Source organism: Schistocerca cancellata, chromosome 6 (assembly GCF_023864275.1).
Source record: "Schistocerca cancellata isolate TAMUIC-IGC-003103 chromosome 6, iqSchCanc2.1, whole genome shotgun sequence".
Lineage (NCBI taxonomy): Eukaryota > Metazoa > Arthropoda > Insecta > Orthoptera > Acrididae > Schistocerca > Schistocerca cancellata.
Window position 1 is genome coordinate 316,079,481 of NC_064631.1, and position 24,880 is coordinate 316,104,360.

Sequence of the window (24,880 nt, forward strand, 5' to 3'; positions counted from 1 at the left end):
TCAAGTGCAGTAACTTAACAGATGTACTGATTCATAATAATTAATGTGTGGCAAGTGTACCACGAACCAAGTGTACCACGAACCAAGTGTACCACGAACCAAGTGTACCACGAACCAAGTGTACCACGAACCAAGTGTACCACGAACCAAGTGTACCACGAACCAAGTGTACCACGAACCAAGTGTACCACGAACCAAGTGTACCACGAACCAAGTGTACCACGAACCAAGTGTACCACGAACCAAGTGTACCACGAACCAAGTGTACCACGAACCAAGTGTACCACGAACCAAGTGTACCACGAACCAAGTGTACCACGAACCAAGTGTACCACGAACCAAGTGTACCACGAACCAAGTGTATCATTAACACATTCATTAATTACACTGTCCTTCCATGTGGATAGTCATATCAAAATGATCACACTGTGCACAGTAAGTATAATTTGAAAACAGCATTGGGTCAAACTGTGGATTGACTCAATGGTCACAGAGAGCATTACTGAATAATAACACAGCTTATGAAATAATTACAATTTCACATCCTTCATAAATGAGCAGTCACTGAATCACTAATTAAACTCCCAGACAGGAAATTCAGATAAGTGACAATTCATTTTGTGACATAGCTGATACTAAAGCATCTGCAGTGCATTGTCCTATTTAGGTGGACACAGATCTTGCTCGTGTTGTAATCCTCCACAAACTAAGATGGCTTTCAGTAGCCTCTTCTTTATAAGTTACCAATAATTAAAACTTAAGTTAGATACTTTTTTACTTTATTCTCATACATTAAAATTAAAGATTTAGATTCTGATTAGCTGAATACTGGAGAGAGATTCATTTTAACTGCAACTTTTAGGGGCAAGAATAATGTTTATTGAAGTACACTGTCTAGTTTCCCAACATTTGGGATTCTATATCATTCCTCCGGAATGAAGTAACTGTAAAATTTGCTAACAGTTTCAACATTAGCTGTATAAATGCTGTAGTTATTTACCTATATTTCTCTCTTCTTCATGAGGAAGTTAGCAACTGGGCACATGTCTACAAATGAACAATGCCATCTAAATTTAAAATTACTGGTATTTGCAACAGATAATAAAGTTAAGCTGGCTAAGTCTTGAGTTAGTATCCAAGATTTTTGGTACTGTGCACATAATAATGTATAAGATATATGCGAAAAGTAATAATAATAAAAATAAATTATTATTATTATTATTATTATTATTATTATTATTATTATTATCTGAGGCTGGCACATGCTGCAAGTAAGATGGGGCTGGACGTTTTAGCTGTTAGTGACATTCGGGTAAGGGGTGAGAAAGAAGAGGAAGTGGGAGAATACAAGGTCTACCTATCACGAGTCAAAGCAGGAATAGCACAATGGGGTGTAGGGCTTTACATCAGGAAAGAAATGGAACCCAGTGTAGTTGCAATAAGGCATGTAAACGAACGACTGATGTGGATAGATTTGACAGTGTCTAGCAAGAAAATTAGGATTGTGTCAGTATATTCGCATTGTGAAGGGACAGATCAAGATAAGATGGATAGTTTTTATGAGGGTTATGGGTAAATTTGGAGAGGATATGGAGGCCAACAGGAATGGGAAACAACTCTTGGATTTCTGTGCCAGTATGGGCTTAGTAATCACAAACTCCTTTTTTAAACATAAGAACATTCACCGGTATACTTGGGAAGGCAGGGGAACCAGATCTGTCATTGACTATATAATAACAGATCAGGAATTCAGGAAGGCTGTGAGGGACACACGTGTATTCAGGGGATTCTTTGATGACACTGATCATTCTTTAATCTGCAGTGTAATTGGGATTGTGAGGCCGAAAGTGCAGGAGGTCAGGTCCATATGTAGGAGGATAAGAGTGGAGAAACTTCAGGATAAGGAAATCAGGCACAAGTACATAACAGCGATCTCAGAAAGGTACCAGTTAGTTGAATGTAGTCAATTACAGTCATTGGAAAAGGAATGGACAAGGTACAGGGACACAGTGCTAGAAGTGGCTAAAGAATGTCTTGGAACAGTAGTGTGTAAAAGTAGGATGAAGCAAACAGCTTGGTGGAATGATACAGTCAAGGCAGCCTGTAAAAGCAAAAAGAAGGCGTATCAAAAATGGCTACATACTAGAACCCAGGTAGACAGAGAAAGTTATGTTGAAGAAAGAAACAAAGCCAAACAGATAATTGCAGTTTCCAAGAAGAAATCTTGGGAAGACTTTGGAAACAGGTTGGAGACTATGGGTCAAGCTGCTGGAAAACCATTCTGGAGTGTAATTAGCAGTCTTCGAAAGGGAGGTAAGAAGGAAATGACAGGTCAGGAAAACTGCTGGTGAATCCTGTGGATGTCTTGGGCAGATGGAGGGAATATTTTGAAGAGTTGCTCAATGTAGGTGAAAATGCGATCAGTAATGTTTCAGATTTCGAGGTAGAACGGGATAGGAATGATGATGGAAATAGAATCACATTTGAGGAAGTGGAGAAAATGGTCAACAGATTGCAGTGCAATAAAACGGCTGGGGTGGATGAAATTAAGTCGGAACTAATCAAATACAGTGGAATGTCAGGTCTTAAATGGCTACACAGGATAATTGAAATGGCCTGGGAGTCGGGACAGGTTCCATCAGACTGGACAAAAGCAGTAATCACACCAATCTTTAAACATGGAAACAGAAAAGATTGTAACAACTACAGAGGTATCTCTTTATCAGCGTTTTGGGTAAAATCTTCTCAGGTATTGTTGAAAGGAAAGTGCGAGTATTAGTTGAGGACCAATTGGATGAAAATCAGTGTGGGTTTAGGCCTCTTAGAGGTTGTCAGGACCAGATCTTTAGCTTACGGCAAATAATGGAGAAGTGTTATGAGTGGAACAGGGAATTGTATCTATGCTTTATAGACCTAGAAAAGGCATACGACCGGGTTCCTAGGAGGAAGTTATTGGCTGTTCTACAAGATTATGGAATAGGCGGCAAACTTTTGCAAGCAATTAAAGTTCTTTATATGGATAGTCAGGCAGCAGTTAGAATTGACGGTAAATTGAGTTCATGGTTCAGAGTAGTTTCAGGGGTAAGACAAGGCTGCAACCTGTCTCCACTGTTGTTCATATTATTTATGGATCATATGTTGAAAACAATAGACTGGCTGGGTGAGATTAAGATATGTGAACACAAAATAAGCAGTTTTGCATATGCAGATGACTTAGTTGTGATGGCAGATTCGATTGAAAGTTTGCAAAGTAATATTTCAGAGCTAGATCAGAAATGTAAGGACTATGGTATGAAGATTAGCATCTCCAAAACGAAAGTAATGTCAGTGGGAAAGAAATATAAACGGATTGAGTGCCAAGTAGGAGGAACAAAGTTAGAACAGGTGGATGGTTTCAAGTACTTAGGATGAATATTCTCACAGGATGGCAACATAGTGAAAGAACTGGAAGCGAGGTGTAGCAAAGCTAATGCAGTGAGCGCTCAGCTACGATCTACTCTCTTCTGCAAGAAGGAAGTCAGTACCAAGACTAAGTTATCTGTGCACCGTTCAATCTTTCGACCAACTTTGTTGTATGGGAGCGAAAGCTGGGTGGATTCAGGTTACCTTATCAACAAGGTTGAGGTTACGGATATGAAAGTAGATTGCAGGTACTAGTAGATGGGAACAATGGCAGGAGGGTGTCCACAATGAGGAAATCAAAGAAGAACCGGGAATGAACTCTGTAGATGTAGCAGTCAGGGTGAACAGGCTTAGGTGGTGGGGTCATGTTACACGCATGGGAGAAGTAAGGTTACCCAAGAGACTCATGGATTCAGCAGTAGAGGGTAGGAGGAGTCGGGGCAGACCGAGGAGAAGGTACCTGGATTCGGTTAAGAATGATTTTGAAGTAATAGGTTTAGCATCAGAAGAGGCACCAATGTTAGCACTGAATAGGGGATCATGGAGGAATTGTATAAGGGGGGCTATGCTCCAGACTGAACGCTGAAAGGCATAATCAGTCTTAAATTATTATTATTATTATTATTATTATTATTATTATTATTATTATTATTATTATTATTATCATCTTCTTTCCTTTCTCAGACCTTAGGACTGGTTAAAAATGGAAAGTGACGCGGACCATGATCAAGCGTCACTTCCTTTTAACTGTACGGTATATGTTATATTGCATTTAGGAACTTTCGGGTAATTGAACATGTATCAATAATTACGGATTTCTGTAGTTGTATATATAAGTTTGGATGTAGCTGTATTGCATTGATGTACTGGTGGATATTGTGAGGTATGACTCCTGTAGTTGATAGTATAATTGGTATAATGTCAACTTTATCCTGATGCCACATGTCCTTGACTTCCTCAGCCAGTTGGATGTATTTTTCAATTTTTCTCCCGTTTTCTTTTGTATATTTGTTGTATTGGGTATGGATATTTCGATTAGTTGTGTTAATTTCTTCTTTTTATTGGTGAGTATGATGTCAGGTTTGTTATGTGGTGGTGTTTCATCTGTTATAATGGTTCTGTTGAAGTATAATTTGTATTCATCATTCTCCAGTACATTTTGTGGTGCATACTTGTATGTGGGAGCGTGTTGTTTTATTAGTTTATGTTTTATGGCAAGTTGTTGATGTATTATTTTTGCTACATTGTCATGTCTTCTGGGGTATTCTGTGTTTGCTAGTATTGTACATCCACTTGTGATGTGATCTACTGTTTCTATTTGTTGTTTGCAAAGTCTGCATTTATCTGTTGTGGTATTGAGATCTTTAATAATATGCTTGCTGTAATATCTGATGTTTATTGTTTGATCCTGTTTTGCAATCATGAATCCTACCGTCTCACTGAATATGTTGCCTTTTCTTAGCCATGTGTTGGATGCGTCTTGATCTATGTGTGGTTGTGTTAGATGATACGGGTGCTTGCCATGTAGTGTTTTCCCCTTCCAATTCACTTTCTTCGTATCTGTTGATGTTATGTGATCTAAAGGGTTGTAGAAGTGGTTATGGAATTGCAGTGGTGTAGCCGATGTATTTATATGAGTGATTGCTTTGTGTATTTTGCTAGTTTCTGCACGTTCTAGAAAGAATTTTCTTAAATTGTCTACCTGTCCGTAATGTAGGTTTTTTATATCGATAAATCCCCTTCCTCCTTCCTTCCTGGTTAATGTGAATCTTTCTGTTGCTGAATGTATGTGATGTATTCTATATTTGTGGCATTGTGAACGTGTAAGTGTATTGAGTGCTTCTAGGTCTGTGTTACTCCATTTCACTACTCCGAATGAGTAGGTCAATATTGGTATAGCATAAGTATTTATAGCTTTTGTCTTGTTTCTTGCTGTCAATTCTGTTTTCAGTATTTTTGTTAGTCTTTGTCTATATTTTTCTTTTAGTTGTTCTTTAATATTCGTATTATCTATTCCTATTTTTTGTCTGTATCTTAGATATTTATAGGCCTCTGTTTTTTCCATTGCTTCTATGCAGTCACTGTGGTTATCCAATATGTAATCTTCTTGTTTAGTGTGTTTTCCCTTGACTATGCTATTTTTATTACATTTGTCTGTTCCAAAAGCCATATTTATATAATTGCTGAATACTTCTGTTATCTTTAGTAATTGGTTGAGTTGTTGATTTGTTGCTGCCAGTAGTTTTGGATCATCCATGTATAGCAGATGTGTGATTTTGTGTGGGTATGTTCCAGTAATATTGTATCCATAATTTGTATTATTTAGCATGTTGGATAGTGGGTTCAGAGCAAGACAGAACCAGAAAGGACGTAATGAGTCTCCTTGGTAAATTCCAAGCTTAATCTGTATTGGCTGTGATGTGATATTATTTGAATTTGTTTGGATATTAAGTGTGGTTTTCCAATTTTTCATTACTATGTTTAGGAACTGTATCAATTTAGGATCTACTTTGTATATTTCCAGTATTTGTAGTAACCATCTACATCTACATTTACATTTATACTCTGCAAGCCACCAAACGGTGTGTGGCGGAGGGCACTTTACGTGCCACTGTCATTACCTCCCTTTCCTGTTCCAGTCACGTATGGTTCGCGGAAAGAACGACTGTCTGAAAGCCTCCGTGCGCGCTCTAATCTCTCTAATTTTACATTGTGATCTCCTCGGGAGATATAAGTAGGGGGAAGCAATATATTCGATACCTCATCCAGAAACTCACCCTCTCGAAACCTGGCGAGCAAACAACACCGTGATGCAGAGCGCCTCTCTTGCAGAGTCTGCCACTTGAGTTTGTTAAACATCTCCGTAACGCTATCACGGTTACCAAATAACCCTGTGACGAAATGCGCCGCTCTTCTTTGGATCTTCTCTATCTCCTCTGTCAACCCGATCTGGTACGGATCCCACACTGATGAGCAATACTCAAGTATAGGTCGAACGAGTGTTTTGTAAGCCACCTCCTTTGTTGATGGACTACATTTTCTAAGGACTCTCCCAATGAATCTCAACCTGGTACCCGCCTTACCAACAATTAATTTTATATCATCATTCCACTTCAAATCGTTCCGTACGCATACTCCCAGATATTTTACAGAAGTAACTGCTACCAGTGTTTGTTCCGCTATCATATATTCATACAATAAAGGATCCTTCTTCCTATGTATTCGCAATACATTACATTTGTCTGTGTTAAGGGTCAGTTGCTACTCCCTGCACCAAGTGCCTGTCCGCTGCAGATCTTCCTGCATTTCGCTACAATTTTCTAATGCTGCAACTTCTCTGTATACTACAGCACCATCCGCTAAAAGCCGCATGGAACTTCCGACACTATCTACAAGTTCATTTATATATATATATATTGTGAAAAGCAATGGTCCCATAACACTCCCCTGTGGCACGCCAGAGGTTACCTTAACGTCTGTAGACGTCTCACCATTGAGAACAACATGCTGTGTTCTGTTCGCTAAAAACTCTTCAATCCAGCCACACAGCTGGTCTGAAATTCCGTAGGCTCTTACTTTGTTTATCAGGCGACAGTGCGTAACTTTATCGAACGCCTTCCGGAAGTCAAGGAAAATAGCATCTACCTGGTAGCCTGTATCTAATATTTTCTGGGTCTCATGAACAAATAAAGCGAGTTGGGTCTCACACGATCGCTGTTTCCGGAATCCATGTTGATTCCTACAGAGTAGATTCTGGGTTTCCAGAAACGACATGATACGCGAGCAAAAAACATGTTTTAAAATTCTACAACAGACCGACGTCTGAGATATAGGTCTATAGTTTTGCGCATCTGCTCGACGACCCTTCTTGAAGACTGGGACTACCTGTGCTCTTTTCCAATCATTTGGAACCTTCCGTTCCTCTAGAGACTTGCGGTACACGGCTGTTAGAAGGGGGGCAAGTTCTTTCGCATACTCTGTGTAGAATCGAATTGGTATCCCGTCAGGTCCAGTGGACTTTCCTCTGTCGAGTGATTCCAGTTGCTTTTCTATTCCTTGGACACTTATTTCGATGTCAGCCATTTTTTCGTTTGTGCGAGGATTTAGAGAAGGAACTGCAGTGCGTTCTTCCTCTGTGAAACAGCTTTGGAAAAAGGTGTTTAGTATTTCAGCTTTACACGTGTCATCCTCTGTTTCAATGCCTTCATCATCCCGGAGTGTCTGGATATGCTGTTTCGAGCCACTTACTGATTTAACGTAAGACCAGAACTTCCTAGGATTTTCTGTCAAGTCGGTACATAGAATTTTACTTTTGAATTCACTGAACGCTTCACGCATAGCCCTCCTTATGCTAACTTTGACATTGTTTAGCTTCTGTTTGTCTGAAAGGTTTTGATTGCGTTTAAATTTGGAGTGAAGCTCTCTTTGCTTTCGCAGTAGTTTCCTAACTTTGTTGTTGTACCACGGTGGGTTTTTCCCATCCCTCACAGTTTTACTCGGCACGTACCTGTCTAAAACGCATTTTACGATTGCCTTGAACTTTTTCCATAAGCACTCAACATTGTCAGTGTCGGAACAGAAATTTTTGTTTTGATCTGTTAGGTAGTCTGAAATCTGCCTTCTATTACTCTTGCTAAACAGATAAACCTTCCTCCCTTTTTTTATATTCCTATAACTTCCATATTCAGGGATGCTGCAATGGCCTTATGATCACTGATTCCCTGTTCTGCACATATAGAGTCGAAAAGTTCGGGTCTGTTTGTTATCAGTAGGTCCAAGATGTTATCTCCACGAGTCGGTTCTTTGTTTAACTGCTCGAGGTAATTTTCGGATAGTGCACTCAGTATAATGTCACTCGATGCTCTGTCCCTACCACCCGTCCTAAACATCTGAGTGTCCCAGTCTATATCTGGTAAATTGAAATCTCCACCTAAGACCATAACATGCTGAGAAAATTTATGTGAAATGTATTCCAAATTTTCTCTCAGTTGTTCTGCCACTAATGCTGCTGAGTCGGGGGGTCGGTAAAAGGAGCCAATTATTAACCTAGCTCGGTTGTTGAGTGTAACCTCCACCCATAATAATTCACAGGAACTATCCACTTCTACTTCACTACAGGATAAACTACTACTAACAGCGACGAACACTCCACCACCGGTTACATGCTATCTATCCTTTCTAAACACCGTCTGTACCTTTGTAAAAATTTCGGCAGAATTTATCTCTGGCTTCAGCCAGCTTTCTGTACCTATAACGATTTCAGCTTCGGTGCTTTCTATCAGCGCTTGAAGTTCCGGTACTTTACCAACGCAGCTTCGACAGTTTACAATTACAATACCGACTGCTGCTTGGTCCCCGCATGTCCTGACTTTGCCCCGCACCCGTTGAGGCTGTTGCCCTTTCTGTACTTGCCCAAGGCCATCTAACCTAAAAAACCGCCCAGCCCACGCCACACAACCCCTGCTACCCGTGTAGCCGCTTGTTGCGTGTAGTGGACTCCTGACCTATCCAGCGGAACCCGAAACCCCACCACCCTATGGCGCAAGTCGAGGAATCTGCAGCCCACACGGTCGCAGAACCGTCTCAGCCTCTGATTCAGACCCTCCACTCGGCTCTGTACCAAAGGTCCACAGTCAGTCCTGTCGACGATGCTACAGATGGTGAGCTCTGCTTTTATCCCGCTAGCGAGACTGGCAATCTCCACCAAATCAGATAGCCGCCAGAAGCCAGAGAGGATTTCCTCTGATCCATAGCGACACACATCATTGGTGCCAACATGAGCGACCATCTGCAGATGGGTGCACCCTGTACCCTTCATGGCATCGGGAAGGACCCTTTCCACATCTGGAATGACTCCCCCCGGTATGCACACGGAGTGCACATTGGTTTTCTTCCCCTCTCTTGCTGCCATATCCCTAAGGGCCCCATTACGCGCCTGACGTTGGAGCTCCCAACTACCAGTAAGCCCACCCTCTGCGACCGCCCGGATCTTGCAGACTGAGGGGCAACCTCTGGAACAGGACAAGCAGCCATGTCAGGCTGAAGATCAGTATCAGCCTGAGACAGAGCCTGAAACTGGTTCGTCAGACAAACTGGAGAGGCCTTCCGTTCAGCCTTCCGGAATGTCTTTCGCCCCCTGCCACACCTTGAGACGACCTCCCACTCTACCACAGGTGAGGGATCAGCCTCAATGCGGGCAGTATCCCGGGCAACCACAGTCGTAGTTCGATTGGGGGATGCGTGGGACAAGCTGGCCGTCCCCGACAAACCCCCATCCGGACCCCCACAGTGATGCCCATTGGCAACAGCCTCAAGCTGTGTGACCGAAGCCAACACTGCCTGAAGCTGGGAGCGAAGGGATGCCAACTCAGTCTGCATCCGAACACAGCAGTTGCAGTCCCTATCCATGCTAAAAAATGTTGTGCAAAAAACGTCTGAACTAATCTACAGAGAGCGCAAACAAATCGAAACAAAATTTAAACTGTTATTAAAATACAAGACTGCCTAGTAAATGCAGTAATGCTGCTACTTACGCACTGCTGACACACTGCTCGGCGGCGGAAGGAGACTACGCGATTTTACACTATTCAGGTACTAAAACGTGATGCCACAACTCTCAAATACTATAATACGCCCGAAATCTATGAATTAAACAATGCAAGTACCAAAAACACGCAAAGAAATTAAGAATTAAACTATGTAAGAAATGAGTGAGCTAGGAGTATACGACTTGCTGCTGCAGCTGCTTATCCAACGGCGGCAGGGAGCACACCATGAGTGGGGTACACTATCAAAAGCATTTTGGTAATCAATGTATGCGTAGTGTAGTGACCTTTGTTTAGTTTTAGCTTGATATGTCACCTCTGCATCTATTATCAGTTGCTCTTTACATCCTCGTGCTCCTTTGCAACAGCCTTTTTGTTCTTCATTTATAATTTTGTTCTGTGTTGTATGTGTCATTAATTTCTGTGTAAGACTGAATTTAATATTTTGTATGTTGTTGGTAGGCATGTTATGGGGCGATATTTAGCTGGGTTTGCTGTGTGTGCTTGATCTTTAGGTTTCAGATAAGTTATTCCATGTGTAAGTGTATCAGGGAATGTGTATGGGTCTGCAATGTAACTGTTAAATAATTTAGTTAGATGTGAATGTGTTGAGGTTAACTTCTTTAGCCAGAAATTTGCCATTTTATCATTTCTAGGGGCTTTCCAATTGTGCGTAGAATTAATTGCTCGGGTGACTTCATGTTGCAAAATTATCACTTCAGGCATTTGTGGTATCATCTTGTATGTGTCTGTTTCTGCTTGTATCCACCGTGCATGCCTGTTATGTTGTACCGGGTTTGACCATATGTTGCCCCAGAAGTGTTCCATGTCTTATGTTTGGTGGATTGTCTATTTTAATGTGTGTGTTACCTATTGTCTGGTAAAATTTCTTTTGGTTTGTGTTGAATGTTTGGTTTTGTTTCCTTCTATTTCCACTTTTTTTGTATCTTCTAAGTCGTTTGGCCAATGCTTGTAATTTCTGCTTCTTTTCATCTAATTGCGCTATCGCTTCTTGTTGTGAGATTTTACCTAACCTTTTTCGTTTTTTTTCTGACATTTCATTTCTTATAAATTGTGTTAACTGTCCGATGTCTTCTCAGTTTTTCTGTTCTGATCTGTAGCCTGTGTTGCCATGCTGGTTTTGTGGGTTTCTTCTATGTGTTGGTTGGTTCTGATCTCTGCCTAGTGTGTATATTTAGTGTAGTGAGCGCTCCTATATAAACCAGTAGTTGTAACTCTTCCATAGTTGTGTTTTCATTTATTTTGTTGTGTATGATTGTGTTGATAGTTTTTATTATTGTTTCGACTTGTGGGTTATTTGGCGGTCTATGCAAGAATGGTCTAATGTCTGTATTTGTGTCTTTGTATTCTATATATGTCAGCTGAAATTTTTCTTCTATATCTAACATGTGTGTCACTTCGTGTTCTATTTGTGCTTGTTCTGGTGGCTGTCTTAAGATTTCGTTTTCCTCTGATTGTTTAATTGATGCATGTTTTCCTTTGTTTGTTTGCTCTGGGATGTCTGAGTCCATTACTGTATTTTCGTCTTCTTCTGATTGCACATTTTTTGTTCCAGTATTTTTTGTACCTGTTGTTTGATGTTTTCTAATTCTGACTGGGGTATCCTGTTATTTTTGATTATTACACACATCTGATCAGCTAGTCGTTGTTCTGTTAAAAATTTTAATTCTGGGTATCTGGTAATAAATGTTGTGTATACTTGTGATCTGTATCCAGTTGTGTTGGTTCCTAGGTTTGTTGCTTGGTAATAACAAAACATGAGGTGTCTGTTAACTTCATCTGACCACCTCATCCTCTGTCTGTTTTCCTTCTAGGGTCGTTGCAGGGAGCATATCCTGCAAAACACCTCTATTTGGATTTAAATCATTTTCCAGTTGGCTAGCAGTGTCGTTACCATTGTGGGCGGGCATAGGGTTCAAGCGTCATCCCCGACCATGACGGCGCTTGCCCGAGGCTTCTGTAGTTCTGTCCTGAACCAAGTAATCACACTAAAAGGGGGGTTAGCCCTATTAGTGGTTTGTTCTTTTCGTCGCCTTTTACGACTGGCAGAACATACCGGAGGCCTATTCTTCTCCCGGGCCTCCACGGGGAAATTAATAATAATAATAATTATTATTATTATTATTATTTAGGGGCAAGAAAAACATAATAGCTGGATGGAATCCACCTGTTTTGTTACAATGTGTGGGATGGTGCATTATCCTGATGAAAGAGCACTTTTTTTTGTGTGCCAACCTTTGTTTTTTTCAGCCAACGGAAGTTTTACACAACTCAACACTGAAGCATAACAGGGTCCAGTTGGGCTGGAGAGGGGGGAAGGGGGAAGAGAAAGGGGGGAGGAGGGGCACAGTGGCTATCACCTTATAAGCTGACAAAAGGGTCTTTGCCTTTTACAGTGCACTTTCATTAACCTTTGTCCATTGCTTTGACTGCTGTTCTGATTCTGGTGTATCATGATGGTTCCATGTTTCATCAACAGTCACATATCAGCACTAACAAATCTTTAAGATTGCATCTAAAGATTGCCAGACACTGTACTGAAATGCTGAGCCAAATGCACTTTGGTCAACTGTGTACAATTGTGGCATCCATATTGCATACAGCTCCTTCATAGCCATTCCTCCATGCAGGATATTACACACTCACTCAGTTGAGATGCCTACAGTCTGAGCAATCTCTCCAATTTTTATTCGGTGTCTTGCATTACCATTTTATGGATTTTATCAATGGTTTCTTTTGTGATGACCGTAACTGGATGGTCAGAGTGCACTTCGTCTTTGGTGCTTGTCCGACCAGGTTTAAATTCATTAATCCAAAAGTAAATGGTCTTCAATGACTGTGAAGAGTCCATGCAATGTGCTTCATCCAGTACCATTTAGATTTGTGCTGCAGTCCAACTCTCCAAATGATAATGTTTAACAGCAGCACGAAACACTTTTCTCCATTTTCAGTCCGTCAACACGATGACCAATTCCAATAGCTGTCAACAATGAACTGTACATTGTTGAAATTCTTCACGTAATATTTAGAAGAATGCATAACAAAAATGTTCCCTTCTTTCATGGAAATTCTGATGGAAATGCAGAAACTGATCCAAATTGAAAGGCTGCAGCCCACAACTGAAGCAGTTAGCACGCGGGTCGTCACTGTAAAGGGGTGATTCTCTTACAATCACTTAATAGTGTATACAGTTAGTTATTGTACTTCAGTGTCCATATTCATTTGTTCATGGAATTTGTTTTCAAAGAAGAAGGAACAGTGTTCAACGGTCTCTGCTTTAAGCTTAAAAGAGAAGTGTGAAATAAAGAAGTTGGGTAGGTCGATGCCTCAGCTTGAATTAAAACAAGCACAAACAAGCTGACGTAAGGCTTTTGCAGGTTGCGCGTGCGCGTGTGTAAAAGAAAGAACTGGATTTGAGGATGCATTTCTGAAAATGAACTATTTTGTTTTCCATACTTGCTGTTTGCTATTTGCTAAGGACATGCACTGGCATGTCTGGTCTAAGACAACTAACACAGAAGCATGAGGAATCTATTGCACATAAGAATGCTTATTTAGATTTCTTAGTCATTGAAAAAACAAAAATTAGGCAACAACTCAGCTCAGTTTTCAGACAGAATACAGAAAAACATGATAACATAAGGAAAAATCACTATTTTCTTTCCAAAATACCAGACGGTATTAAAAATTGAATTAGAAACAGTCTACAAATTGAAAATATTTTATCAAGACCACTGATGTTATCCAGGAGAAATGTTCTCAAAAATTACTGACTGCATTAAGCTCTGCAGTCCTGCAGGACATAAGTAGAGGCTAGAGAGGTTACAGGATCGTAGGATATGTTGCAAGGACAGTTCCCACTTGCCCAATTCAAAAAAGGTAGCGTTGGTCAGAAGGGTCCAGATGACACAAGCTGTGAAGCAGTCACTAAAGTAAATAGCATTGCGCTGGGCAGTATGTTCAGCAACTGAGTGGTCCACCTGTCTCTTGATCACAGTTTGTCGATGGTCACTCAAGCAGAAAGACAGCTTGTTGGTTGTCATGCACATGTAGAATGATGCACAGTGGTTGCAGCTGGGTACAGAATGGGTGGCAGCTGTTGGATGTATTGCTGGTGTTTGGTAGGTTTGATATGGACAGAGGTACAGATGTAGCCATCTCTAATGTGGAGATAAACATTGAGGATGACCAGGTGAAGCTAAGGGGGGAGAAAATGTTGAGGTTCTCAAGGAATGTGGACAGGGCGACCTCACCCTCTATCCAGAAAAGAAAGGTATTATCAATGATCAATGACTATCAAATAGGGGGGGGGGGGGGGGGGAATTATGGCTGGTTAGGAAGAATTTCTCCAGTTAAGTGGTGGTCGAACTCATCCCTACTGCCCACTAGTGAGCGTCCAAGCAATCCAATCGGGGTGAGTAGGCGGTATGGGTTTTAAAACCATTTTCATTAGATTCTCATATAATTTTGAAATAATGTATTTGGTAAGTAATTATTATTACATGCTTCAACTTACTGTAACTATGCTTTATAAATTTTATAAAGTTAAGTTACTTCCCTAGTTCATAAACTGCCGTTACAGTGGAACTGTAATTTTATTACTAACAGACACACAGCACTGTGTACTAGGTAAAAATGGTTGCTGTAGATGGCCCATGAATAGGATGGTGCCATGCGGGTCCCCATTGGCGTACCCTAGAGGGTGTAGAGGGGGAAAGAGAGATACATTATGGGGCAGGTCTATGGATTTGTGGAGGAGCTGCATTTGGTGCCTGTAGCAAGTTTTGTAGGTGAATGAATCTGACGGCTGGCGGAGTCCTTCCACAAGGTAATCCCTGCGGTTTGAAACCACAGTGGTGGAGCCCTCATCGGCAGGTAGGATTATGAAGTTGGGATCAGTTTTTGGGTGGCTGATTGCAGTTATTTCTGCAGATGTAAGGCACAATTCCCTATTGTAGGAGATGGGAAATGATAGTGAGGCAAAATTTGAGGTTAAGGAGTTCTGGGACATTAATTGGGGAGGATTTGGGGACAGTGGGCATGCATCACCATTGGCTGGAAGAGTGAACTGAGTCCAGCACTGTTCAACATTGCTTTGGGTTAGATTTTATTGCTGGGGTTGGCAGCGAATAAGCTCTTCCAGTGTAAGGACTGTGAGAAGGAGAGGTCTTTAACAAGTCCGGCATGATTGAATTTGAGAGTGAGGCAAATGGTATGGCCTTTGGTAAGGGCTGATGCATCTGTGGGACTAAGGCTTTTGGATCAAAGGTTCATGACTGTTTCGGGTCTGTTGAGTTTCGCGATTCTGTATGGTGTGGGCAGTGGATTTGTGGAGCGGGTTTTATCAGCTATGAGGAGGTGTGGGGGGAGGTTTGGAGGCTGCTTGAGGGGTGGTGGATGGAGAGTGTTTTTCAGGTGGTGGTGTGCATTCTGCTACAGTTTCTGCACGGCGAGAGTTTCAGTGTGAGAGACAAGCTGCAGGAGTTTGGAATTACAGAGCAGGAGAATTTTATGGATGGAGAGGAGATACTGCAAGAAGGTTTGGACCCAATTTACATGGTTCTGCAGGACTAGGTTGGTGAGGGGTATGGACTGACAGAGTTTGAACAGATAGAAGTCATTGTGGAAGGAGAGGCTGCAACCGGAGATAGATAATTTGATGGTAAGGTCACTCGGGGGGGATTCCATGAACCCGGCAATAATGCAGGAACAGAGTGTGAGACTGCTGTCCAACACAAAGTGCTTCATTTCAATGACTGCTTCACAGCCTGTGTCATCTGGGTGCTTTCTACCACCAACAGCTTTTCTGAACTGCACAGGTGGGAACTCTCCCAGCAATATATGCTATGTTCCTGTAACTCCTCTGGCCCTGACCTTCATAGTATCTGGCTTTCGCTCACCTATTCCCTCTGCTGCTTCCACTCCAGCAATGCACAGCCTCCTATTCCACCAATGCACCCACTAGTCTCCTTTCCCTTCCCCATCTACTACTGTCCTCTTCCACTCCCCCCCCCCCCCCTGCAAACCACCCTATCCTGTTCCCACAATGTCCCACGTGCTCCCACAAGCAGCACTTTACCATCCCCCCCCCCCCCCTCCACACCCGTAAGCCGCTATCCCTCCCCCTCCCTGACACGGCCTTCTCCTTACCCTGACCACCCACATTGCTTCTCCCATCAGGTACAGTTGCTCACAGTCTAGCCAATATGACAACTGTGAATCAAGCATATGGACTATGCCTGAAACTGCAACAGCCAAAATTTTCCTTGTGGTTAAAAGTGTAAAATGATATCCCACATGGATATCTTATACAAACAATTAAGGATGTGCACCATTGATCCCAAATGAAGCAACAGCATCAGTTGGAAAATGAAATTTGGAAAATTAGAGACAACTTTGATACATCATAATCAAGCAAGAAGAAAATGTAGCAAAAACTAAGATGCAAGGAAATGTATGAGGGTGTGATCAGAGAGTAAAAGGAATTTTTGCTTTCTAGAAGAATCTTTCTTTATTCAAACATCATCAACTTTAGTCTCCTTCAAAGTAAGCCCCCTCAAATATAATATGCTTGTGCCAGCACTTTTTTCTAATCTCAGAAGCACTTCTGGAATTCATTTTTCATTAAGGTTGTGACATACCTGGTCATGTATCGGTTAGCTGTTCCTCAGTGGCACCAATTACAGTGAAAAAGTGCCTGTAAATGTAAGTGGCTAGAGCACTAATCTACATCCAATAATGCAGTCGACACACACACTCATTTGTTTTCACAGATTCTTACTTCCATAACCACCAGCCCCCCCTCACTGAAATTATTTTATGGCCAATCCGTGTCTTAATTATGTAGTTAAGTCTCATTTACCAGATATGCACATACTGCACCTTCTAATTATATGACAATAATCACAGTGCAATATAACCTAACCAACCAACAACGGTCTCATTCAGGTGAACAATACAGGGCTATTACAAATGATTGAAGCGATTTCATAAATTCACTGTGGCTCCATTCATTGACAAATGGTCATGACACACTACAGATACGTAGAAAAAACTCAAAGTTTTGTTCGACTGAAGCCGCACTTCAGGTTTCTGCCGCCAGAGCACTCGAGAGCGCAGTGAGACAAAATGGCGACAGGAGCCGAGAAAGCGTATATGTCGTGCTTGAAATGCACTCACATCAGTCAGTCATAACAGCGCAACAACACTTCAGGACGAAGTTCAACAAAGATCCACCAACTGCTAACTCCATTCGGTGATGGTATGCGCAGTTTAAAGCTTCTGGATGCCCTCTGTAAGGGGAAATCAATGGGTCGGCCTGCAGTGAGCGAAGAGAAACGGTTTGAACGCGTGTGGCAAGTTTTCACGCATAGCCCGCAGAAGTCGACGAATAAAGCAAGCAGGGAGTTAAACGTACCACAGCCGACGGTTTGAAAAATCTGACGGAAAAGGCTAAATCAGAAGCCTTACCGTTTACAATTGCTACAAGCCCTGACACCCAATGACAAAGTCAAATGCTTTGAATTTTCGGCGCGGTTGCAACAGCTCATGGAAGAGGATGTGTTCAGTGCGAAACTTGTTTTCAGTGATGAAGCAACATTTTTTCTTAATGGTAAAGTGAACAGACACAATGTGCGAATCTGGGCGGGTAGAGAATCCTCACGGCAATTTGTGCAGCAAATTCGCAATTCACCAAAAGTTAACGTGTTTTGTGCAATCTCACAGTTTAAAGTTTACGGCCCCTTTTTCTTCTGCGAAAAAAATGTTACAGGACATGTGTATCTGGACATGCGTGGAAAATTGGCTCATGCCACAACTGGAGACCGACAGTGCTGACTTCATCTTTCAACACGATGGTGCTCCACCGCACTTCCATCATGATGTTCAGCATTTCTTAAACAGGAGATTGAAAAACCGATGGATCGGTCATGGTGGAGATCATGATCAGCAATTCATGTCATGGCCTCCACGCTCTCCCGACTTAACCCCATGCGATTTCTTTCTGTGGGGTTATGTGAAAGATTCAGTGTTTAAACCACCTCTACCAAGAAATGTGCCAGAACTGCGAGCTCGCATCAACGATGCTTTCGAACTCATTGATGGGGACATGCTGCGCCGAGTGTGGGAGGAACTTGATTATCGGCTTGATGTCTGCCAAATCACTAAAGGGGCACATATCGAACATTTGTGAATGCCTAAAAAAACTTTGAGTTTTTGCATGTGTGTGCAAAGCATTGTGAAAATATCTCAAGTAATAAAGTTATTGTAGAGCTGTGAAATCACTTCAATCATTTGTAATAACCCTGTATGTTTGTCACTTCTATATTAAAATTAATTAGCAATATGTGGCACTTTTATATTACAATTAATTAGCAATCATTGTTAATTGGCCTACTTCACTGTGTCATCTTATTCACAACAACACATCAAAGCACCATTATGTTTGTACAGTTCAGATTGACGTGGGTTACACACAATGAATCTAGGTACTGACTGACTTTCATGTTCAAGTTAATCTTCATATGGTATTAACAGCTCTAATTCACAGTCCAGTTTCATATTAAGTTAAGCACATTATTGCACAAGTACATCTTGACTGTTTTGACTGACATGGGTTCCACATTCAAAAGCTCAAAGGAGATAAAATGGCTTCAGGCCTAGTGTTTATATAGCTTTGCAAAAGTGGGTACTAAAGTATCACATTGTTAAATACATAATTCGATAATTCGCAATTGAATTAACTGAATAATGCAGAAAAATTTGTTCTGGTCTGAACTTTATGTTACAATAAGGGTGTAGACTGAAACAAGCCTTCTTGAGGACGAAACTGAAAAACAGCTAAATAAACAATATCGTAAATTAAAGTATTAATTAATGAGAAACTAATTAAGTGCTGATGTTGCTACCACATTTTGGAAATTAGCTACATAAACACTTTAAGGATTTCTATGGGTTATTTTCCTAACTTTATCGGTAATAAAACAACAACATCTGTTTGTATGTTGATGGTATGACTGGAATAGGAAATAATTACTCTCAGTTAATTCGACTGACCCTTAGCAAAACTAGTTACTTGAAATGGTTCAAATTAATTAGGAAATTATTCTGACTATGTAATTTAGTGAAGTTAGGCCTTGTCTAATACTCAGAATTTCAGAATTACAAGATTATCTTATGGCACATCTCTAACATTAATGATAATTAAGAAAGCAAAAAAAAATATTGTTTAAGGAGGCACATAACAATATATGGGAATGGATCCCAGATTGCTTTGCTACAAGATTTCAGCTCCTTCTGTGATTCTGTGTTTACCTCGTCAGTGGTCACAAAACGATGTCCTTTCACATTTCTCTTCACCCTTGGGAATAAGGGTCACATCCAGCTGAGGTAACAATCATTTCATTTTTTTCCAAGAAATAATGAACAACCATTGATGTGTAGGTAGGAACACACAATCATGAAGCAATTTCCACAAGTAGTTTTGCCACTATTCTGATCATTTTCTTGTGCTTCACGCAAACGGTGCACAACTTCCAGGTAGTATTCCTTATCAACTGAATGGCCATAAAGCAGGAACTCAAGATAGACTGTTCCATTGTAATATAAGAAAACAGTGAGAAGACCTTCACACGTGATTGAACTTGAATTTTTTTCGGCCTTGGCTCTTCATGCAGTTTCCTTTGGGCCTTCATTTTGACATCATACCCATATACCCATTCCACCACATGTTGTAATCTCCTTTAGAAGTTCTGGATCACTGTTTACTTCATTCAACAATTCCTGAGTTATGTTTATGTGACATCATTTTTGGTAAAAATTCAACACTTTCAGGATGAACTTCACTGATAGAAAGGTCCTGTGCGAAACATCCAAAAAATTAATTGGTATGAGCCAAAGGATATGCCAATATCAGCAACCTCTCCGATGGTGACCTGGTGATTTTCCAGAACCATTTCCTTTACTTCTTCCACATTGTCATCAACAATTGATGTACTAGGACATCCACAGTAGTTGTCATCTTCAGTGTCTTCTCGGCCTTCTTTGAAACATTTATACCATTTGTATACTCTTGTATTGCTCATAGCTCATTCACTGAAATCCGTAGTCAACATTTTGAAAACTGTGCTGCACTTTCATGCAAATTCTTTGATCCAGTTCTTTCTCCCCCCCCCCCCCCCCCACCCCCCACCCCCCACCCCCAGAAGTAAAAATTCGCCGAGCGCTCGAAAAAACTTATAACCTTTCAACTGTCAACAATAAACTAAATATTCAGAACAGCTGAAAACACAAACCTACGTCAGGAAGGTGTACTAACAAGATAAAAAAAATTGAAATCTGATATATAGAGACTGCCATATTAAAAAAGTATGATTACTTTTTGATCACACCTTTTATGAAACAAGGGATGTAGCAGCAAAGGAAGTATGTGACAAAATAATTCAGTAAACAAAAGGTTTGAATTCTCCCCTGAAAAAATTCATTCTGGTGTTGTGCAGTCCTATCCATTTTAAAATAAAACCAGAACTACTAAATCATTTATTCACAAAATTATTTTCAAGAAACAAAAACTGAGATAGGTCTTCTGAAGTTTTTGGTAGAAAATAACCTGCAATAACTTCTTGGCAACATTATTAAATTGTTGAAATTAGTGGCTGCTATCCTAATGATAATGTGTGAAACAGAGAAGTGTTTCTCCACTTTGTCACAGATAAATACATTTCTTATAAGTACCATGAAAGAGGAGAGGCTGTCTCCTCTTGCTATGTTATCTATTGCAAAGGAAATGATGATCAGATTTTCATTTTTCAATGAAAGGTCATACGCAGATTCACCACAAAAAGGGAGAGGAGGATGGACTTCCTCTATAAATATACCTCTATAGGAGAGTCAATCCCATCAACATTGTCAGGCTCATTCTAAAATAATTTCAGTTACAGAAACATATCGAATAATTTAGAAAAATTAAATTATTTGTAAAGATAAATTGCAAAATGTAGTAAAAGTATTGAACCCTCAGTCATTTGAGGCACCTGCTCTCACTGAAGCAGTCCTAAATTAGTCTAGTGCGATATTCATTCTATTAATATGTATTAACAGGGACAGTAAAACATGAAAAATTAGCAGGACTAAGCAGTGACTGAGCAGCACTGCTGCATGGCGGTAGCAGTCAGTGTGAGCCACAGCAGAAGGCGAGTCGCTGCTGGAGCACTTGTTAGTCTTTGTGATGTACTGTCCATGTTAACACATACTGATGTAACCAATACCCTATTAAAACTAGCACCATTGTATCAAATTGGCATGTAATATTCCACTTTTGTTTTTAATGGATTCAACACTTTCCGTTGATGCCAGGCATCACATGAAAGGCACAAGGAGCAGTACCTGTTTGGGCCGACTCCAGCAACACATTGCAAATACAAAATTGCCTAAACAGCAGAGAAAATGTGTGTCCGATTCTTAGGAGAGACATTTATTTTAGAACACACTACACCACATCAATATGCTCCTCCTTTGGGCATTTCAAGATGACTCTTTACATACAATGGTGTACCTAAATTCCTGGGCGATGCCTTCCCTTTAACCTTATTTATCAGACAACTTTTAGCTACCCTGTATGTACTACGAACCCTTTTGAAGAGGCATGATGAGATGCACTGGAACCGAGTATGCTCAAAATGATCATTTAAATCCTAATATATACTCAGCAAGCTACTGTTTGGTGCATGGCAGAGGATACACTATGGCCTTAACATGAAATTCACAGTGGTGGCAGCAGAATCTTTTTGTAGTCAGCTTCGAATGCTGTTTCTCTGAACTTCCTCAACAGTGTTTACAAAAAGAACACAGTCTTTCTTGCAAGGATTTCTATCTGAATTCCTGAACCATCTCCGTAACACTCAAGTATACTAAACAAGATTTACATATAGAATAAACACGTCTACACGGAATAAGAGTATCTTTCCACACAGCTCTTCAAACACTTTCTTGGGAACATTTCATTTCATGAATACAGTAATTATGAGCAAATACGTAAAATGATTGACAATAGTGCTCAATAGCTTCCTACCTTTGGACTGCATTTTATCTTTTGATTCAGAGAGCTAACAAACAATTTTCAGCTACTATTTGTAGACCTGTACTGAACTTTGATGATACTGTTCCATCGAGTTTTAATACTCGAACACAGAACAGTACTTCTTGTGATACAAGAGCAACTGAGCAATAGCTCATACCTGTAGCTCACTGCTTTAGTGAACTGTGTGTTTAATGAACACTTGGCTGAGTATCTGATTGGCTTCTATGGTGCTAGTTAGAGGCAGAAAATAAATGCAACCAAAGAAGTGCCACTATCGGCTGTTATCAGATGGTGTCTACAAAAATATACAAATTTATAATCCGCATGACAACTCAAAATGTGGATCACAACTAATAATCTAATCATCAAGATAACATTAAACCTCGATCTTGCTTCTTTAATGGCAGAAATATGAAGAAAAGAATCTAGCAGAGGTCAATGCACCACCACCACCACCACCACCACCACCACCACATAATATATGTATCATTGAACAATAAACAGGAATTAACAAAGCTTTAAACTTTCATGTCATTATATCTTACTATAAAAAATATTTTCTGTTATATTTATGAGTCTGGGAATCCTAGTTGTGATATTAGAAGGATTAAAAAAAAATGTTTCGTCATGGTAGTTACGCTTTTCACAACTATTTGCTGAAACAAACAACAGGTAGTTGATGAGAAGAAAATATAATATTGCTACTGACGTAACAAGAACTTAATTTATTTTTTAATCCAGTATTATGGCACAATACCCCATGAAGAGAACATTTACCTGTCCGTTGTTGTATAACTTCGGATCTGGCCACCAACATACTCAATACAAAAAAGCTGAGGATTTTCACGGTTCCTGACAAGAGCAAATATATCTGCTAAAGGCCTCAGAGTGCATATGTTGTATGTTTGTGGATCCCGTTCCAGAAGACAAGTATCACTCAAACAGAGTGTTCGCTTCTGTGGATCACTGTGTCGAGATGAACCAACTTTATGAACCATAAATTCACTCACAGATGTGATATGATCATCGCCACTGAAACAAAGGGGAGAGGAAATCATAATGTTATTGCACTTGTGCAAAACAGCATATTACTAAGGAAATACATAGTGCTTCCATAATTTGCATGCAAAAATGCCTTCTTCACTATTTCAACAACTGAAAAATACTACTTGAAATAATTCAGTATTGATACTTATTTCTAAATGCTTGTGCAATTTGTGATCATCTCATCAAGCTGTCACTAATTTAAAATTTTGAGGGAAAAGGAATCAATACACAATTTCAAATATGTTCAAGTTTCTGACACGTGTGTGCACACGTTTGCATGTGTATATGTGTTTTTCATTTTTTATTATGTGATTATACCAATTTTATTTTATGCATATACTACTACTACTACTACTACTACTACTACTAGTAGTAGTAGTAGTAGTAGTAGTAATTAAGATTAGGGGGCACAAGACAGTGATCATCTGTACCATCATAAGGTTAGCCAAATATCATTACAGATGAATGTATTCAAAGGTATTAAAAGAAAGCATAGAAAATAACAAAAACATTAAGATATCCAAAACTTATTATTCGCTATGTTCAAATTTTGAGACTTAGAAAGTCAGGAAAGCAGTGCTCTCCCTAAAATTTTAGGAGTAAGATGTAAACAAGAACAGAAATTTATTACGTAGATGAATATTGGGCATTCTACCAGTTTCAGTGTATTGAAATTTGCACACCCCAATCACATCATGCCAGTGAGTCTTCATGCTGGAAAAGTAATTGTGTGTTAAGGGACAGTGTGTTAGGTGTTACAGACAGTGCTAGAAGGATCTGTGTAACAGTTAAGCAGATGTTTTCATCTTACCATTCCTCACCTTAGCCTTTGTTCCATCAATAAAACCCTACAAGCAAGTTTATGAGGTTCTGGGTGACTGCCCTCTGTGCCACTGTGTTCATATTACAAGCATTTTTAGCTATATATCATGAAACTCATTCATCTAAATTTCTATGTACCTTTCTAATCATCAATATGCCAATTCCTTATTCTGCTTATGTGTGGACATGCCAGAATCCCAAATGCATTGAATCTGTTTCCAGTCGGGTACATCTGCTAAATATCCTGAATGATACTCAGAGAATGCAAGTGGATGAGAAATCTCAAACATATGTAAGAAGTTAAACCAGTGTGCTCGACGGAGAGTTAAAAGCGGATCTCTAACTTCCACATGCAGTGCACTACGTAGTATACGTCCCCTTTTCTTTATTTCAGGCCCTTAAGAAGACAGACATCAATTCCTTCCTTAGCACATGAAACACATGTGACTAGTTTTTGTCTTGAATGAGGAACTGTTTGTTTAAGCTCGCCATTTTTTACACAAATAATCATTTTACCCTGTAGTACAATTTAATGTGCAGTGCATGATTAAATATTCTAAGAATTCTCAGAGTATATGAGACTGTCCATTACTATACATTCTAACATAAGGATCTACAAAGCACTAGCATTTTTAGAAAAGCTTTATTCCCTTATTAATCCCTGTGGTATGACCTCATATTTATTGCACTGGCGCAAGCTGTTACTCTCAATGTAATTTAAAATGTTGCAGCTACCAACTGCATTGTCTCTGCATGACTTAAAGACCGACAAAAAGTTTGAACATGTCACGTATTTCTCTCTTAACATCGAAGCTCACAAGATGTTGCAGGATTAGCACCTATGAGCCAAACAATGCAGAAAGGTCTTCAATTTAACCACAAATGTAGGGAGTTATAAAGATGTCATCCCTAAACTATTTTTTGGCAAGGCCTCCCCTCATCTGCTCCAGTGCCCTCATGGTTGTAT

General features: G+C 40.1%; 1 protein-coding gene across 1 annotated transcript in view; it reads right to left on the minus strand.

Moving 5' to 3' along the window:
• LOC126190780 (dnaJ homolog subfamily C member 13) overlaps positions 1–24,880 on the minus strand; it is a 362,669-nt gene that overhangs the window by 300,949 nt on the left and 36,840 nt on the right. Inside the window, exon 5 of the mRNA XM_049931321.1 lies at positions 22,822–23,076. Within this exon, the coding sequence (XP_049787278.1) occupies positions 22,822–23,076 (255 nt within the window). The remainder of the gene's footprint in view (positions 1–22,821; positions 23,077–24,880) is intronic.